The sequence below is a fragment of the Myotis davidii genome, unplaced genomic scaffold, assembly GCF_000327345.1.
Source record: "Myotis davidii unplaced genomic scaffold, ASM32734v1 scaffold187, whole genome shotgun sequence".
Taxonomy (NCBI): domain Eukaryota; kingdom Metazoa; phylum Chordata; class Mammalia; order Chiroptera; family Vespertilionidae; genus Myotis; species Myotis davidii.
The window spans coordinates 4,314,899-4,335,351 of NW_006383018.1; the positions used below are offsets into that span (position 1 = coordinate 4,314,899).

General features: G+C 35.0%; 1 protein-coding gene across 1 annotated transcript in view; it reads left to right on the forward strand.

Annotated features, from left to right (window-relative positions):
- Positions 1-20,453, forward strand: part of VPS50 (VPS50 EARP/GARPII complex subunit) — a 117,107-nt gene that overhangs the window by 24,841 nt on the left and 71,813 nt on the right. Inside the window, exons 5-12 of the mRNA XM_015558258.1 lie at positions 938-991; positions 1,986-2,056; positions 2,768-2,885; positions 2,973-3,008; positions 4,330-4,412; positions 15,179-15,221; positions 16,579-16,677; positions 18,110-18,250. Of these exons, the coding sequence (XP_015413744.1) occupies positions 938-991; positions 1,986-2,056; positions 2,768-2,885; positions 2,973-3,008; positions 4,330-4,412; positions 15,179-15,221; positions 16,579-16,677; positions 18,110-18,250 (645 nt within the window). The remainder of the gene's footprint in view (positions 1-937; positions 992-1,985; positions 2,057-2,767; positions 2,886-2,972; positions 3,009-4,329; positions 4,413-15,178; positions 15,222-16,578; positions 16,678-18,109; positions 18,251-20,453) is intronic.

A 20,453-nucleotide genomic window follows, 5' to 3' on the forward strand; every position in this document is an offset into this window, starting at 1 on the left:
TATACCATGACCGGGAATCAAAATGGTCACCTCTTGGTGCATGGGATGACGCTCAACCAACTGAGCCAGCCAGGGCTACATTGTCTATTTTTTAAAAATAAACCCACTTTGGTAAAATTAGGTGGGTTTTCGTCTGGGTACATCTATACAAATTCATATCTATATACATCTATACATATATGTATAATTTCAAAGCAGATTAAGAAAACATGAAAAGGTTAATGCCATTCATAAGTGTGTGTGTGAATAATGTTTGGTTCTCAGTTGGCCTGGGGCAGGGGAACCAATTGTTTCCTGAGCAAACATTCACTAAATAACTTCAGTGTGCCATGCGTTGTGCTAGACTTGGTATCTCATAGTGTAATCTGACAGAGGCCCCTGAAATTGTGAAATGAGAGCCTCATGTTTAAAATCATTATAACTAACTTGCATGCGTTAACATTATTCATGGAATTGGCTCAGAAAACCTGAAATATCTCCATAGCATTCCAAAAAGCACATGTTCTCAATTCTTCAGAAGAAAGGGACCAGAATGCCATTTGTCTTCTTACGTGGTACAAAAGGATCTGCAGGGTGCAAGGACATTCCTGTTTCCCCGATATTGTCTTCATAAATTCAGTTGGTTAAACATTTATTTATCTTAACAAGTTCATCTTTTAATGCAAATCCTGAACTCTTAAAGATGATTAAACTTTTGTGTATGTTAGTCAAATCAGATAATGATACTCAACAGTTATAATGAACATTTGTTGAGTACTGTGCTCTGTGCTCTATACCTCTTACTAATTTCATTGCCCAGAGAAATATGTGTGATCATAGCATACTGAAAAATTTATAGGGAAGACCTGTAGAATATTCTTGGAAATTTAAAAAATATAAAATGTAATAGGAAGCATGAGTTTGTTTTCTTACTTTGTTTGATGATATGTTCTTATAGGTGTCTAAAAAAGTAGCAGATTTAATCCTTGAGAAGCAGCCTGCTTATGTAAAGGTAAAGTAATATTTAGTATTTATTTGTTAAAATAAAATATGTTATTTGTTCAACATGGGAATGTGAACATCAAAATATTTGTTATATTTTGTTAAATCAAGGATACTGCCTTATTAGTGACCTATTCTGTGTGGATATTATTCTTTTTATGCTAGATAAAAATATCGTTATTTGTTATAATATAATATTATAGTGAAATTTAAAAAATGAGTGATTTAGTCCTGAAACTGTCAAAGTATTTTACTTTATTCTTTTGTCTATAGTTTTGTAGCAACATATTCACTGTGTGTGTGTGTGTGTGTGTGTGTGTGTGTGTGTGTGTGTGAGTGTATGTGTGTATTCTCATTTGGGGGTATTTGCCAAACTGAAGAAATGAAAGAGTTTTTAATAACTGATTCTAAAGTAATATCTTTGGTTTTCCAAACTGTAGAATAGCCAATGAAAATTGCTTTTATATTCTCTGTAACATGTAGATTATTAATAATGAATGCTCAATGGCAATATAACAATTGGTCTTTAAAATATGGTAAAATTGGAATTATGCACCAGAATCTATCTTTTCATTAGAAAAATTAGAGACTTAATCCATTGAAATATCTACTAGTGTTCAAAAGAAAGCATTCATTGTCAAAGCATCTTAGCAAACAGAAATCATATTTGTCATATTCTTGATTACCTTGTGAAATTCTGTTGGGTAGAAACATTTAAGTGCATATATTAGTCTTTATTTATGCCTGTATAAAGCAGGTTGGGTATAGATTTCCTTATAAGCAATATTAACTAAATATTTTGTCATATGTTGTTGTGAAAATCAATTGAAGATTGTCATTTTAAATAATTTTATTGAAATATATACCAACAGGTTTTTTTTTGCTATATTGTTTTCCAAGTAGGCTTTTCTTAGAAACCCACTAAAGGTTTCTAAGAGTACCATATGAATAGGAAAGAAAAATACAATGCCTCAAATAATAACCTGTACCTAATCTTTCCATAGGAACTTGAAAGAGTTACCTCATTACAGACAGGTCTTCAGTTAGCTGCTGTTATCTGCACAAATGGGAGAAGGTATTGCAGTTGATGATATTTTCTTCTTTAAAATGGAAAACATTTCAAGGAAAACTATGAAACTATCATTGATAATTGATTTTTTGTTATTACTGTAATTTCTAGAATACCACTTAGTAACAATATATATTATGATCTAAAAACTATACTAAGAAGGTATGTGAGAAATGTCTGTACACCTAGTTATGGTATAAAAACAATACTGTTTTTGTATTTGCTTAGATTAGTGCTTCTCTATCTATGGTGAAGGACCAGTTTTTTTTTTCTTTTTAAATTTCTAACTTGTTACAGGGTGTTATTTTTGTAAATGCAATAAAAACAAAGTACTAGGGAAATGGGAAAAAACAAACAAACCAAAGACATACAAAGTACAGTCCCAATTTTTTTATTAATTATTCATGAAACATAAAATTATTATGTCAGCCTTCTCCCTAAATGTTTTTAAACGCTTATTTTCAGTTTCTTTGTACTTTTCTTCTGATGGGCCAGTGACAGTTTGAGGATTGGCACTAGTCCACCCACCACACTTTGAGTAATGCTGGCTTAGATTGAGCTGTTGAATAAATTTGTCACATAAATTTGTGGTAGTAGTCGTAATGCCTAGTTTTAAGAGTAATCAAGGTTATTGCCTTATTAGTGGCCTATTGTTCTGTGTGGATAGTATTCTTTTTATGCTAGAAAAATTTAACTATTTATTGTTCACTTTTGCAGACACTTGAATATTGCAAAGGAAGGTTTTACTCAAGCTAGTTTAGGCCTTCTTGCAAATCAAAGGAAACGTCAGTTGCTGATTGGACTTCTGAAATCTCTGAGGACTATTAAAACATTGGTATATACAGGTTACTTTTTAAAAATTAAAACTTAATTTTATGGTTGAGACAGGTTTTACCTTTGATTTTTTTTTTTTTTTTTCCAGCAAAGGACAGATGTGCGCTTGAGTGAAATGCTAGAGGTAAGTTGAGAAGGCTTGGAAATTTGGCGCTCTTGATAATATTAAGTAGAAAAGTTATAGTGAAAAATTCAGATGGGCATTTTTCTCAAATTGGTAGGTGGTATAAAGAGCTCTTTTAGACAGGCAAAGGTACTTGCTCTAGAGCATTTTTCTATTGACATAATGTGCTTCATTTAGAAAAAATTATTTGGATAAATATTTAGTTTGTAGCAACATGGGAATGTGAACATCAGTATCTTTTGATTGTATTTGCACTCAAATAATAATAAAATTTTCTTTTTCATCTAACGTATAGAAGTAATTTAGGATATGTTTCACGTATTAGTTATGTTTGGTATCTCATGTTAATTGGTTTTCTGAGTGAGATGTGTGTTTTCTCTTTCACGGTTTCGTAGCATTCTCAGTCTACTTCTGTTACAAGGTTCACAAAAGCCTAATCTTCTATGCTTCCCTATTACCACTGAAGCTCCTTAGGGTAGGAACTTTATCTCAGCATCCCCAGTGGTTTGAATTGCATTGTGGAACTTAGGTATGACCTTAAGGAAAGAAATTTTTTTAGGGTTTTCTGTGTAATCACTGTATTACTTCTAAACTACTATGATTAAACTGGGGTTTGAGACATCCATATGAAAAATTCTTTTGACATTAAATTAATGTTTAGGTGATAAAATATTCTGAGGCTATTAATGAATATTTTACTTGTTTCAAAATTTATTTGTTTTAAAAATATTTATTGATTTCTTGGTGGTAGAACTGTTGAATGTTGATTACAGGTAGAGTGTATAATTGTTTTGGAACGTTTTATGTAAACATTCCCTGTGAAGCAGCTTGTAATCAATTCTATATAGGTTTTATACCAGGGGTGGGCAAACTTTTTGACTCGAGGGCCACAATGGGTTCTTAAATTGGACCGGAGGGCCGGAACAAAAGCATGGATGGAGTGTTTGTGTGCACTAATATAAATTCAAAGTAAACATCATTACATAAAAGGGTACGGTCTTTTTTTTCAATAGTTTTATTCATTTCAAACGGGCCGTAGTTTGCCCACGGCTGTTTTATATGCATGTCATGGTCATAGAGAGCTGTGACTGTATATTTGAGGAAACAGAATATTTTTTTCTATGCATGCATTTTAAATGTTTTAGGTCTGGACCTACTTGCCTCTCTCTATTTTATTATTTGTTATTGGTATTCTAATCCTTACATAAAAGAAATTAAACTTTTCTGATTCTGTAACTTTTGGATAGAGGACAAACAGAGATTTCTGCAGGGGCTTTAAGAAAAATGTCTCTAGTCTAATGACTTCTGTTGTTATCTTAAGGAGGAAGACTACCCAGGAGCTATTCAGTTGTGCCTGGAATGTCAGAAAGCTGCCAGCACTTTTAAACATTACAGTTGCATAAGGTAAAGTAATACAGAAATTTTAAAGCTGACTCTGTTGCCTGTTTTTAATGTAGGAATTGTCTTCTAAACAATATTAATAAACATTAAAAATAAATATTAATTGCTCTGTTCTTTTAGCATCCTTGTTCATAAATGGGCAGTACAATAAAATTACAAATAATAAATCTTAAGGTGTGAAAGATCAGATACCCTTTCTTTTCACCTCATAGACACTCATGTTCTTTTCAGTCTCATTGATTTTCATTTTTATAGAGAAGTAGAGAATACATTTCTCTCTTCATGTCCCCATTGCTTTTCTTGGGAATTCTTCCTCCTTAACTTTGTCCAGCTTATAAATATTGAGAGTGTTATTGTAGTTTGTTTTTCAGATCCAGATGGTTCTAGTGTTTGGCTCATCCTGATAATAATTTTTGTGGAGCTTACTTTTTGTCATAGTCATGCTTGTAATATTTAAGTGACCATTTAATGTGTTATACCTTTTGGTTAGTTATTTATAAAGTGTACAATGTAAAAATGGCTGCTACATCCTTTGCTATTAGTTCTAACTTTATTAATGGATGTTTGGTTGGCTTAAAGAGAAGGTTTTGTATTACTGATGCCAGTACCTTGGGAAAGCTCTAATCCCCAGGTGTAATTCCCATCATTGCTCTAAAACCATCACAAATAAACATAACACTCTAAGTAAAATAGTGTTCTTGCCAAGCAAATCCAGTTTCAAATTAAATTCATACCTATCGTCGAATAAAGCCCCTTAGTTTCTCCTGTATAGAAATTCTGTCAGATGGTCAGTGAGCATGGCTCACTGATGTTATAGATGTTGATAGCGAATATTTTAAATATAAAAAGATTACGGTAGACCAAAACATTAATACACCTTTGAATTGAATTTTTTTAAATATACTCTGACATCATAGGTCTCTGCTGAGGGTAGGGTAAGGGCTAGCTATTTCCCCCCTAGAGATGCTCTTTAGATATTTATGGTATTTTTTTCTTTAGGATCATGCATATTGAAAAAACACACTTTTATTGGATTAGGAAATACATAATTGGGTAGTACCGTGGGTCCTGGAAAAGGGTAGCACACGTTTAGTTTATTTTGCGGTGATAAATTCGTTAGAGTGAGAACAGCTTATTTATGAGCAAGTTAATGTGCTTCAGGCAGTTATATATTTATTGTTTATTATATGCCAGGCGCTCTGCTTTGGAATTGATTACATAATGAAAACAATATTATCTCTAGAGAACATAATCCATAAAGAAGGACTTGAACTGAAGAAGGCACAAGTGGGATAGGGCTTTAGGAAGAAGGAAGTTGAACACACAGTGTCAGGGGTCCTCAAACTACGGCCTGCGGGCCACATGCGGCCCCCTGAAAACATTTATCTGGCCCGCTGGCTGTTTTTGCCGCTGCTGCCTGTTGCTTAGCAGCTGACTAGTTTTTTTTAAACTATAGTCAGGCCCTCCAACGGTCTGAGGGACAGTGAACTGGCCCCCTGTTTAAAAAGTTTGAGGACCCCTGGTGGAAGTATTGGGATCTCACTTTTCTTAGGGGGTCAAGACAAAGGAGGACTTGAAGGGGGTGCAGGAGTTGAGCTAAACAAGATCTGAGGGGTTGTGGATATGAGATTATAGGTGTCATGATGAAGTTTGTTGCAGAGATGGCAAGCAAAGTGAGGATTGGCTTTATAATAACAAAGAAGTCAGAACTGACCTGTTGGGGACAGATTTGGTTGATGTATAAGTATAGAATGAGGAAATTTTATAAAGAGGAGACATGTGCAATTGAAAGGGAGAAACTTGAATAATTGAAAATTGATGGGAAAAAATGGAGTACATAATATATTAAGACTTTACGGGGATTTTAGTAGAAAGAGATCGGTATGGAAATTTGGTGGAAGGAAATTGAGGGAGTAGGTGACTGGTGTATTTTTTCTATTAAATAGAAATTTTATTTTAGCTGTGCTAAAGTAAATGTCTTACTGGACCAGAGTTAGTTATATATAATGTTTTTGAAAGAAATTCTCATTTGGGCTTTTTAGAGTCAGCATAAAGTAGCTTGTAAGTACTTTTTAATTAATGTATATAGTGGTATGTGGAGGAGGTGTGATGACAGCTATCTGACCTGGTCAAATTTTGAAACTGAAAAGATCTGTAATGATGATTTAAATTAATAATTGTTTTATTTTAGATAATACAATATATATGAACTGTGCTGTGTTTACATATGTGAGTCATCCAAGTAATAAGAATAGTTTGTCATATTCTCTGAAAATAGGTAAAAATATATTGCACAAAAAATATTGATGGCCAAGGAATTTATTGTAATGGGTTTCCTGGGAAAACTGTTTGAGTTGTGTTTTTAACTTGGTGAGTTAGTGACAACGTCAGGGTGACTCAGGAAACAGAGGTGCTAGTTGGAGTTGTTTGGTGGAGATGACAGCCCCTCCACCAAGAAGTCTCCCCCCCACATACCAGCACTGTTGCCTTTGCTGGCTACCATTCATCTTGCCTAACCCAGTCCTCTTTCCCCTTTGCCTCTTATTTCACCCTTTTGATCCTAGTTGGGAGAATATGAGAGGTTTGTTCACTTCTTGTAGATATATGACATGGGATATACAGGTAGAATAATTTGATATGTCAACAAGTTGAGTCCATGAAAATGACAGGAATTTTATTACAATTTCTTCTTATTTTTGCCTTTATTAATTAGTTATTAATTAGATGCATCTTTTTTATTGTACGCATTTATTTTCTTTTGCACTTTTCCCCCCTGGTCTTCTAAATACAATATTGAAACTGTTCTTGGTCTCTTCAGACATGATTCATCAACACTTTATTCCTTTAATTTACCTGGAGCTGTGGAATTTAGCCAAAGCAAAGATTTAGTCTTTGCTTGGACCTGAGTTAATCAGAGTGAAAGATCATTTGACACTCTGGTAATCATGGGAATAGTAATTAATTTCCAACTGAATTTACACTTTCATTCTAGTTAACATTTATATTTATTTTCATTCCTGTGGATGACTAGAGAATTATGAAATACATTTCCTTTAGAAATGTCCTTTAAGAAAACTATGAGTTAGAGCATTTTTGAATTTTGGTGTGATTTTTAAAAAAATATATTGTTGGCAAGTTCATATGTATAGTGAACCTGTTTGTCTACTTCTTAATTTTCCTTGGTGGATTCTATATCCCTCCTTTCTTTCCTAGTCACATTGCTCCTTTATTGGAAATTAAATTTTTGTTAGAAGGAAGGGACCCTGTAGTCTTAGGAGTAGATTACATGATTCGGAAAGGAGGATAAACAGAATTCACATATTTGCTTCTGTACAAAGAGCCATTGATTGTATACCTACTAAGTCTCAGGTTATATGACTATATAGTTTAATACATGAAATACCAAGATAATGATGTAATCTGTTGATTGAAAAATGAAAGAAAACAGGTCCTTATTTAGTACCTTGTAACTTCCTTGAGATGTGCTGTGTTTCAGCATATTTATTTATTGTTTCAGCATATTTAATTAAGACACTGTGACACCAGTTTTCTTCACTTTTATAACTGACAGGGAACATTTTTATATTTTATGACATTTTTTGAGTTGATTGATTGAAGGACATACAGTTGGGATTTGCTAGGAATAAGAATCAGAGTGTGTTTATGTTCAAGTACATCTGAATGAAGCATATAATTTCTTTTTTTGAAATTTATCCAAATTAGTTTCAAGAACAGTTATTCTTAAAAGTCAGAACTTCTTTATTATTTTTAATTTCATTTGAAAGAAACTAGTTGAGTGGACCTGAGCATATTATGGATTATGCACTGAAAAGTTTTCATATCCTTTGTTGAGTATTGTACTTTAACATAGACAGATGTACAATCAGCCCTCCATATCTGTGGGTTCTGCATCTGTGGATTCAACCAACCATGGATTGAAAATATTGGGGAAAAAAATCCAGAAAGTTCCAAAAAGCAAAATTTGAATTTGCCACACACTGAGTACTATGCTGAATTCACCCAAATGAAGTGATGTGTAGACATACCCCTACTATAGCCTATGTGCAAATATGTTATGTGCAACTATTACACCATCCTATATAATAAAGGGTACTATGCAAATTAACTGAATGGCAGAACGACCGGTCACTATGATACGCACTGACCACAAGGGGGCAGACACTCAACATAGGAGCTACCCCTGCTGGTCAATGCACTCCTGCAGGGGGAGCACCGCTCAGCCAGAAGCCCTGCGCTGGGCTCATGGCTGGCGAGCACAGCAGCAGCACTAAGGATGTCTGACCGATGGGTCCTAAGCTGTCAATTGGATATCCCCTGAGGGCTCCAGGACTGCAAGAGGGCGCAGGCTGGGCTGAGGGACACCTCTCCCTTCCCCAAGTGCACAAATTTTGCACTCTAGTTTTACATAGGGGACTTGAGTATCCACAGGTGTTTTGTCTGCAGGAGTCCTGGAACCAAACCTCCATGGGTATCAAGGAATAACTGTACTTAATTCTCATAATCATTACAATATCCTCCCCTTCCCCCATTATTATAATCTTGGCAGTTGAATGAAAATTATAGGTTGTGATACTTCTTTAAATTATAGAATAATGAACACAGCTTTTAGGTACAAATACAGCAGTACTAGGGACTATTCTTCTCCTGTTGCCCTTGATTCCTTTCTAGCAAGAGGTACCTGCCCTCTCTGCTTGGGCCAAATTATTGATACTGTGCTATTCTGACACTACCTCAACTCCTTTTTATTTTAACTTTTTTACTCTGCCTCCTTCCCGCACGCTGCACCACTTAAAAAATAATGTTAAGTAAATCACATGGCAAAAGCATACTGCTTTAAACAAAAGGGAAAGGTAAAGGATTTTCTCTCTACCCCATTCCTTTCCTTTCCTATTCCCTGGAGTAAACCACAGCTTATTAATTAATTTTACAGCTGATGAATTTTCCTAGTAGTTTTAATTATAACATAAAATAATACATTAAGATATCTTTTTTCTGGCTTATCATTGTAAATAGTTGTTCACATTTTTATAATTTTTTTTGTATATTGTTTTGTTACACTTACCTCTAAGAATTGTTTTTGTGTTTTTTTTTATGGGATACATGGGAGGTAAATTTTTAGATTTTGAAATGACCTTAATTTTGTCCACACATATGATTGAAAGAAAAATTATTTTTTTGTGAAAAAATAGAAGGCATTGCTCAGTTATTTTCTAGCCTCCCATTTTGTGGATAGCATCATATGTTATTCTCATTTCATCATAAAGGGTCTCTTTCTTTTAGATATTTTTAGAATTTTTCTCTTTTTACTTGATGTTCTAAATTTCACCGGTCGCCTAGAAAAGTCATCTATGTCAGACTCTTTACTCCTAGATAATGAGGCAAGCATGAAGTATTATTTAATGTTTATCTGCGTGAGGTGCTGTTACTTGTTATGCCAAGAGCTTTTGCAATTTATTTGTTCTCTAGGAGTTTAACAGGCAGTTAAAAGGCTGGACTGGGGGATAATATTCACAGAGTACACAAACAAAGAGCATCAGAGACGTTCATGCTGTGAATGGCTCACTTCTTATAACCCTGCAGGAATGGAAAATATTGACATTTATAGGAGCGGCAGTGGAAGCTAGGCATCGTTAGCTAAGGCAGCACTGACTGTACGGTCATTCTAAATTAGATTTTATTAAGGTTTCCTCATTAGAGCTTTATTTTTTAGCTTTTAAAAGTTGAATCATGATGATGGTTATGATAATACTATTGGAAGCTGTTTGGCCTTTACTATGTGTCAAGCTCTGTACTAGTCATTTTCTTTACTTTTCATACTTAGTATTGATAAAATATTCCTCCGGAGTTGTTGTTATTGTCTCTGTTTTATAGATGAAGAATTGATGCTTTGTAAAATAAGTGGCAGAGCCAGGATTTAAATGTAGGTCTGTTAGAATGCAGAGCTTGTTGCTTTTAACCACTACTGCACTGTACTGTCTAATAATGTATGGCTACTATATACAGTGGGAAGCTCATGGCTAGTAAGCCAGTTTTTATTATTCTGCTTCAGTAGTTAATATTATTATTTTCCTAGACCTGTTTCTGCCAGTTGTGTTTGTTACTGTTATGTTAAGTCAGTAAAATAATGAAATGAAGCAGTTAAGTTGAATGCATTGGAAAAACAAAACATTGTTTGAAAGTTAAGTTGAATGCATTGGATAAACAAACCATACTTTTAAAAATAAATTTCTTTTTTAATTTATTGAAGATGAGACAACATATAAAAATGGTGGGATATAAAGTAACTAAATATAATTTGGCATTCGGATTGATTTTCATTTGTCTCTAAATTTCTCTTTCACCTTAGAAAACTGAAACTTGAAATTACATACAATTTGTGATTTGGCTTATATGAGACTAAGAAGTTAAAACTCAAATCAAATGAAAAGACTCTGACTTTAAATCAGAAATGACTGTGTGAAGTACTTTTAAATACAGTTTTAGTTAAAATGACAATGTACCAGTAAATACAAGTATATGGTATTCACATGTATATGTTTCTGTTTTAACTTTGATCAGTTGACCAACCAAAATGTCTTCCACTGAACTCTAGCATTGGCAAATTTTGTCTTTAAAGGGATGTATAATGATATTTTAAGCTTTGGTTACAACTATTCAGCCCTGCCCTTGTAGCAGGAAGGCAGCCATAGTTATATGTAACAAATTAATGTGGCTGTGCTCCAATAAAACTTTATTTAGAAACATAGGCTGTTGGCTAGATTTGGCTCCTTGGCCTGATCTCTGCTCTAGAATTACAATTCAAGTTGGAGATGTTTTGATATCTTTAGTATCCTTAACAACGACTCTGAGCTTTTTATGGGGTGAAATATTGCGTTCTGGGTTAGTCAGGGATTTCTGAACAGAGCCAGAACAGAGATCTGCTGGCAAGATTCAAAGTGATCTTAGGAGTTATTTCACAGTCTGCTCATGGTTTGGAGGATCATTTGTACACTTCATTATACCCCAAGGTTGTTAATCTGGCTTCAAAATGTTTAAAATCAAATTTTCTCTTGAGGTCTATTGATAAATCCTCTGCCAGCTGTGAACAGATTGAAACCACTGGAATAAATCTGATCTAAAAAGACTGGAATTTTCATGGGCCATGAACATGCACTATAAACTTACAAGTATAAATTTTACTTAAGTTTATTCTAACAGTTTTAGCACCTTATCTAATCATATTCAAAGATGTGAAAACTGGGTAACTGGTGTTCACAATATAATAGAACCTGGAAACGTTAGAGATGGTAGCAGTCTTTAGATCTAGCCCACTTTTGTATAGGAAACTGATGCTCAGTGATATTAAGAGACTAGACTTAAATCACATGGCTCATTAATAACATAGCGAGGAAAGATCATTAAGAAGCTAATTACCTTCATACCATCTTGTCTTCTTGTACGGTCAGATTTGTACAAAATTTGGATTTATGTGCAACCTTTTTAAGACTCGTTTTGTAAGTGTGTGTCCTAGATCAGCTGTACAAAGGAACAAAATTAGTTATTTATGGACATGTTATCTTTAATATTTTCTGCAGTGATGGTAAAAATGCCCCCAAAATTGTTTGATTCATTCCATTAAGCTTGTAAATAGCCTTTAATAGCTTTTAGCCTTCCATCTTAGAAGTACTAATTTTTTTGACAGTAATGTAGCTTTTATTTACCCAAATGTTTCTGAATAGATCCTTTTAACATACTTTGATTAATTGACTTAAATGACTTGATTTATGTTTCCAAGTGTGGTGAAGGGCTTCTTTAAAGGCTGTGCAGTTAAGATGTCCACTCCTTAATCACATAATTTTTATATATGTATTTATAATTAGTAGTAAATTGCTGTCAAACTGGAGTTGTCACTTTTGAAAGCATTTTTAGTAAAACCCAAATGTTTAATTTATATATTTTATATTTAACATCTTGTTCATATTATTTTCATTACCATGTTTGTATTAACCCTTTTAAAAAAATTTTATTTATCGATTTTAAAAGAGAGAGGAAGGGGAGGGAGGGTGGGAAAATAGAGGGAGGGGGAGAGGGAGGGGGAGAGAGAGAGGGAGAGAGAGAGAGAGAGAGAGAGAGAAAGAGAATGAGTTCGCGTGTCACCTCTGACACCTGTGTCATAGGTTCACCATCACTGACTTAATTGTTCATAGATAATTGTGTCGTTTCAATATTTTTTCCTCTTACATGTTGTGCTTAACAATTATGTATGCATTTCTGTTAGACTCATATCTAGAATTCATGGGATACAGAGTGCGTGTTGAGTTTCAGTAGATGATACAGTTTTCCAAAGAGGTGTCAATTTCCCCTTCCACCAGTACAGAATTGGTGTTTCATTTGCTCTACCTTTTGCCAACATTTGTTGATGTAATTTTTAATTTTTTTTGAAAATATCTTTAGCCATTCTGATTGCTTATCAAGTTGTCTTATTGTAGTTTTAATTTGCATTTCCTGAATGCCTAATTGGAGTGGCTATTAATATTTATTGGCCAATTGGATATCTCCTTTGTCAAGTATCTGTTCAAGCATTTTGTCCTTTATTTGTATTCTGTTCTGTTGATTTATTTATGTATACTTATGTTGTCACCGTCTTATTGCTGTAACTTTATAAGCTTTAATATATGTCTTCCAGCATTACTCTTCAAGATATTCTTAACTATTCATAGCCCTTTCAATTTCCACATAAATATTAGAAACAGTTTGTCAGATTCAGTAAAGTAAAAAAAACAAACAGAACAAACAAACGCTGCTGGAACTTTGATTAAAAATTCACTTATTCTAGGAAATCATTTTGTGAGAACTGATAACTGTATTAAAGGTTTTAGTCTTTTTCATGGTATATACCTTCATATAGTTTTTTTAAAAAATGTATTTTTATTGACTTTAGAGAGGAAGGGAGAGGGAGAGAGAGATAGAAACATCAATGATGAGAGAGAATCATTGATCGGCTGCCTTCTGCATGCCCCACACTGGGGATTGAGCCTGAAACCCAGCATGTGCCTTGACTGGGAATCAAACCATGACTTCTTGGTTCATTGGTTGACGCTCAGCCACCGAGATACGATGGCCATGCAAGTCTCCTTTATTTTAGGTGTTGTTTTACTGAAATGGGATTTAAAATTTTTTATTGTCTTATTCCTTTGAATGTATAGAAACTAGAGGCCTGGTGCATGAAAATTATGCATGGGTGCAGTCCCTAGGCCTGGCCGGCAATCGAGGCACGAGCATCTGGCATGGAAGGGCAGGTCCCAGCTGACCTCTGAGCCCTGAGCAGCACCTGGGCCCCAGACCCCCATGTGCGGCTCCTCTGCCTGAGTCATGCCCGTGAGTCCCCATGCAGAGATGGGGTGAGCGTGGCCGGACGCTATGGGCTGGGGTGCAGTGTAGGCCATTGAGCCCTCCAGTGGCGCCACACAGAAGCCAGGAGAGCAGTGTGCTCTCTTCTGGCCAGCTTTGCAGACCGGCTCCTGCGCGAACCCATGGCGAGCCCGACCATCCCCTGCAGTCTCGGCAGCTGCAGCCCGGCTCACCTGGAAGAGGCCGTGAGGGTGTGGGGCAGGCTCCTCGTGGGCGAGGGCCTTCCTTGGCATGCGAGCCCTAGCATCTGGGGGAAGGGTAACGGGGGAGTGAGAGCAAGCTCAGCAGACACCCCACATTCTCACCGCACCTCTGTCCCTGTCACCCCCACCCTCAGGTAGCTGGCAAGAGGTTGCAGCCCCCCTGGCCTGGGTGCCGTGGGAGGTTGGTCACTGCCACCCACCTTTAGTTCCCCATCCTAGCCTGTGGCCTAGCCCAGATAGGTGATCAGGGCTTGCTGGTCACTGGTTGCCATCTGCAGGGCAATTGATCAGAGCTGGGCCCCCGCCTGCCTTCCTTGCACCTGCCTTAGCCAGGCACCACCCGCTCACCTGCTCCACCATTCCGCCACAGTCCTGCTCTTGTCGAGGCTGGCAGCGCCTCCACTGCTGTCCACTGCTGTCCACTGCCAACGCATTAGGCTTGATGCCCACCACGTCCTGTGACACCTCCTAATGGTTAGCATATGTCATAGTGAGCGGTCAAACTCCTGGTTGAGGGGACAGTTTGCATATTAGGCTTTTATTATATAGGATTCATCTTATTTTAAAAATTCTACTTTTTACCTGTATTGTACTTTTTATCTTTAAGCTTGATATTAACTTTATCAACTTTTAATTCTTAAATTCTTAATTTTATCTATATATTCTTTAGTATTTTTTACTTATAAAATCCTGTTGCTGTTAGAAATGACTTTTATCCTATATGATAAAAGGCTAATATGCGAATTGTCCCCATGGGCGGGAGTTCAACCAACCAGGAGTTAGACGTGTGCTGACCACCAGGGGGCGGTGCAGAATATGGTGCATGTTGCTGACACGGCGCTGGACCATGGTGGGATGGTGGAGCAGGTGAGTGGGCAGTACCAGGCCAAGGCGGGTGTGAAGGGAGGCCCCGGCTGGCAGCTGGAAGCCACTAGGGACCCTACCCATGCACAAATTTCATGTACTGGGCCTCTAGTTTCTTCATAATCTTTTTTCCTTTTCTTTTTTTGCCTTGTTTTAGAACCAGTAGCACAACTTACTACTCATGCTATTGATCTGTGAACTTATTGATTATTTATTCAGCTAACATGTATTTAGTACTTAGTTTTTCTCTTTTAAAGGTAGGCACATCTAACTCTCTGTTTTATTTAATAGTGAACTGAATTCAAAGCTGCAAGATACTTTAGAACAAATTGAGGTAAGAAGGATTACATCAGAAATTAATTGGCTTTTTTCAGCAGTTTTTGAATAGCATAGCTACATTGTATGTTTTGACTTTTGTGTTTTTACCAGTGTTTCTAGATCACTATGCTATATTTGTTTTGCATTTGGAATATCTGTATATGGTCAAGTAAATGTTAATCTATTTGAAATGCAAGCAGTTTCTTTTGAAATTATAGTATCTAAAAACGGTATTTGAAAATATCATTATATCCAGAAAGATCCTCAGATTTTAGTCATAGGTATATTCTCATATAAATTATAGCCAAAATACTTACCATGTTAATTTTTTTTATCATCCGTTACTACTTTTTAGTTTAGTGAGTTAATTTATTTAAGAATGATTATTGGCTGATGAAAACACTCCTAAATTCCTAACCTCAATAATATCTCCTATAATTCAACGAAATCTAAGAACTGGAAAGGAAAAAATATGTCATTATTAGCATAAGTGAGGTTTTGCTTTTCCTCCGTCACTTATTCAGAGTTCATCTCTTTCCTTGGCAATCTTTGCAAAGCAGGGTATTCATTTTTATAAATTTAATAAGAATTATTTGGTTTCTTATATTTTATTGTTTTCCGATAAGGGTAGTTATAAAAATTTAGGCTGGACTTTCAAATGGCGTTTTGTGAAAGTAGTTTTTGTTAATAAATGCAATTATTTACTAATTGTAAGAATGACTGTTTGATAAATCTAAAGATAACTGCTTTGAAAATCTTTTAAGTATGTAATCACTTAAAAATTTTAATGAGGAATTTCTTTTGAAAGCTCTGTATTCACTCTTAATATGCAATAGTTTCTGTATGTATGTAGAAAAGTCATTATTTTAAAATGAAATAATTGATAAGAAATCCATAAAGTTGTTGAATTTAGATATAAAAGTTATGTATTTTAAGGTCAATGTAGTTTTGTTGAGAATTACTTTTCAGTGATTACAATAGGATTGTTTCATTATTTTTTAATAGTTGCACAAATTCAGTTCATATAGCTATAAGATTTTAGTAGATGAGGAAAGAGTTAAGTAAAAATTACAAAACTAAAATTTTTTTGGTAACTGTTATACAGATTTTGTGTCTCTTGAAACACTAGACGTGTTGTTGTTTTTTTAAACATATTAATAACATCTTGGTAAAATTTGATTATAATTAGTAACAAATGAGAATTATAATTTCTTTATATTTTTATTTAAGTTTGCTTTTGACTATTAGATCATTGTGATAGTAAATGGCTTTAAATATTAATTAAAAGTGATGTTAGTTTTAATATTTTCCCATTGACTTGAAAATCTAATTCTTTCACCGCCTAATTCTTGCCTCCTCTTTTACTTACATAGGAACAGTTGGATGTGGCTCTTTCTAAAATCTGCAAGAATTTTGACATTAATCATTATACCAAGGTTCAACAAGCTTATCGACTTCTTGGAAAAACACAGGTCAGTCTTGAAAGGTTGCTTTTTTAATATTAGGCATCTGCTGATACTCATCATTGCTTAAGTCTGAATATTATTAACGGTGTGTCCTTAAAGTTTTATTTGACAAAGTAAATTTTTTAGCTGTCTTCACAGTAGTAACATGGTTGTTCACGTAGGCTCAGAGTATATGTAGTGTGATTAAAACATTACAGAAATTTGTTTTGAAATGTGAAGTGTTTTTCAGGTTTAATATTTTCACAATTTCATGTAGGTTTTAAAACAAGTGTAGTATAAGCTAATTCTGTGGGGGAGGATATGTAGTCTCTTTTACTTCACCTTTTGGTCCTGAATGAGAACTTCTTTATTGGGAGCTGCGTGGTTCCTAGGTGGGCTTGCATGACTCCCTCGGGGTGGTGTATACACTTTCATGCACTGTGCACATTTGTCTGTAAAGCAGATAAATTGCATTTATCAGACTTTTTTCAAAGGATTTTCTTATCCCCAGAATGTCCTTGTACTCGCTCTATGCTTCTTGGCTTTACATACTTTTACTGCTCAATGTCTTCCTTGAAAAACTTGAAAAAGGGGTGTGTAGGGTTGTATGGTATCTACAGAACATCTAAACATGTTAGATGGAAACGCTTTCTTCCATTAAATGGTTTCTTGACTTAGAAAGAAATTTAAGACCTTACTAAGTCATTTAAACTGTACTTACATTTTTAAATCTGAGCAAATAAATTTTTTAATGTACTTTATTAATTTTCATGTCCTAAGCTATACCTACTAAAAACATAAGAGAGAAAATACTTGGTAGTTTTGAGCGTTATAAGACCTTTGAAAATATGATTATAACTTCTAATTTTCCCCATTAGAGAAAGTTATTCACTCATTAAATATCTGTTGGTACCTACTTTTGTTCATTGCTTCAGGCACCTCATGTGAGGATATAGGCCGTCATGTATCTTCTCTTCTAGTGAGGAAGACAGACATTAAAAAATAAATAATATGATGTCAGGAGAAAACAAGTGCTATAAAGAAATATATATCAGAGTAAGTGGATAGGGTGATGTAAAGTACTGATTTATATAAGATGGTCAGGATAGGCTTCTTTGAAAAGGTGACCCTTGAGAAGCATCCTGAACAATTCAAGGAAATGATGGCAGAGGGGACCCAAAGGTGTGTTTATGAAAGACAAAGAACAGGATGGCTACCAATCATAAATGCAGACCAACAGAGTAGTGCTCTCGATTCAGATTTATCTTTAGTTGTATGGTGTTGCGGTTACTTAATGGGTTATTTGCAAATAATCAACATTACAATTATAATTCTCTATATAATAGTGATCTTTGTGCTATAGCTATAATCTGTAAGGATTTTTTCCTGAGTTTTTCAAAACTGTTGAAATTTTTTATTTTAATAGCATGTAATTATGTTGTGTATTTTCTTTCCATAGACAGCAATGGATCAACTTCATATGCACTTCACCCAAGCCATTCATAATACTGTGTTTCAAGTTGTTCTTGGTTATGTGGAACTATGTGCAGGAAACACAGATACAAAATTCCAAAAGCTGCAATACAAGGATCTCTGTACAGTATGTAGTAACTTAATTGCTTTTCATATGTCTCTCTTAGTTTTTAAATTCATATCCCCTTCTTATTAGCACCTATTATTTGAAGATGCTAGTACAATAGAAACAAATATGTTTGCCAAATATGTTTCTCCTCTGTTCTTTTCCTCATAGAGTAACTGGAAGATTCAGTCACAGTCACAGAAATGGGGAAGGTTGATGAGATAGTACAGATTTGTGGAGTGCAGTTGCTTCTAAGTGGGCTTTCTACCCTCTCATAACTCCTTATACTCTGCTTTGTCAGGCTCTTAATTCTCTTCCATGATTGCATTTGAGGTGCTTCTAAGCAATCATCTGTGCTGGTTTTTCATACACACTTGGATTTAGTCTTTTTGGGTGAATAAATGCTGTTTCTGTTGGCATCTGTTACCAGTTTTTTTTATGTGTTTTGTTTTTTTTTATTCTTAAAGAAACATAGGTCCCTGGGTGAGAAGTGAACTGAGTTGGGCTCTCTTTTAGAATTGATCCTATAGTGGATTGATGTAGAGTGTGAGGAAAAGAGAATGATGAACTCTGGGAGAATGGTGGTGTCATTTGCTTTTACAAGGAAGACTGACGTCTGTAGTGGAAATTCATGAGTTCTGTTTGATTGATATCTGTTAATATTCAAGTGGACTTGTTGAAGAGGCAATTGGATAAAAGAGCCTAAGGAGGTCAGAATTGAAGTTACAGATTTGGGAGTCTGTAGCATAGAATTGCATTTAAAGCCATGATACGAAGATGAGAAGATTGGGGGAACAGGTATAGGTAGAAAATTCATGATGTCCCTGGGCTTTGTACATTCAGGGGAGCAGAGACTGGTAGAAGATTCTGAGCAAGAGCAGCTAGCTGAGTAGGAAGAAAAGTAGGAGATGGTGGTATCACAATAGCCCACAGAAGGAAGTGTTTAAAGAAGAATTGACTGTAAACCATCTCTAATGCTTCAGAGAGTCTGGATAAGGTGGTATCACAGAATTGACCCCTTGCTTTGACAATGTGGAGATCATTGTTAATGTTGATCTCTAATTCTAGCCCCAGGTCTCTCATTGGAGACTTTCATAAGTTTTCTCTAATGCCAACTCAGAAAATAAAAATTCTAGGAAGTAGACATCAATTCTCTATTCTAATTATGTCCAGGAATTCACATGAAATTAAGCTCATCTTTATTCGTCAGTGAGTTTATTTGTCAAAAGTTCAGGTTCTGTCTTTTGGGAACTGGAAAAATATTCTTACTTGAGCTATAACCACTATTCCAGAAGAATGTAATAATATATCGTAGATTAAGGATTAAGTTAATGATGACAGTGGATAGTTGTTAATATAGGTAAAAATACCTTTTTAAAATCAGGAGGACTTATTTTATAAATTTTATGGTTATTAACTTAAAATGTGAAATAGTTACATATTTACATTTTTAAATACCCAGTTTTAAGTACAGTCATCACTTGATAACATTTTGGTGATTTTCAGTGTGTTATTTACTTTTTAAAAAAATATTTTTATTGACTTCAGAGAGAAAGGGAAAGGGAGTGAGAAATAGAAACATCAATGATGAGAGAGAATTATTAATCAGCTGCCTCCTCCACGCCCCCCCCCCCACTGGGGATCAAGCCCACCACACAGACATGTCCTCTTCTCTGGAATTGAACCTGGGATCCTTCAGTCTGCAGGTTGACGCTGTATCCACTGAGCCAAACCAGCTAAGGCTGAATGTGTTATTTTCTTATTCATTTATTTTCGTAGGTTGATAATGTGTTTTAAATTAAATATCTAAACAGTCAATTTTATTTTTAATTCTATTAGTGTTATTGTCACTAATAGATGATACTGTCACTAATAAATTATTTAAATGGTAAAGCAATTTAATTCAAGTTAGTGATTTTTCTATTAAAGCAAAAATAATTTTTAATATTAAAATAAACATTTATTTATTTGTTTGTTTGTTTGTTTATTTATTTTGAATTTAGAAGGCATTGGGGGCCAGGTGGAGACCTCTTTCTTGAAGAGGCACTCTGACTTCTGGCCTGGTTCACTATTTATTTATTTGAATACACATTTGCCCTTTATTTATTTTTTTTTAATTTAAATCTTTATTGTTCAGATTATTACATTTGTTCCTCTTTTTTCCCCCATAACTCCCCTCCTCCCAGTTCCCGCCCCCCCCCCGCCCTCACTCCCCACCCCCCGT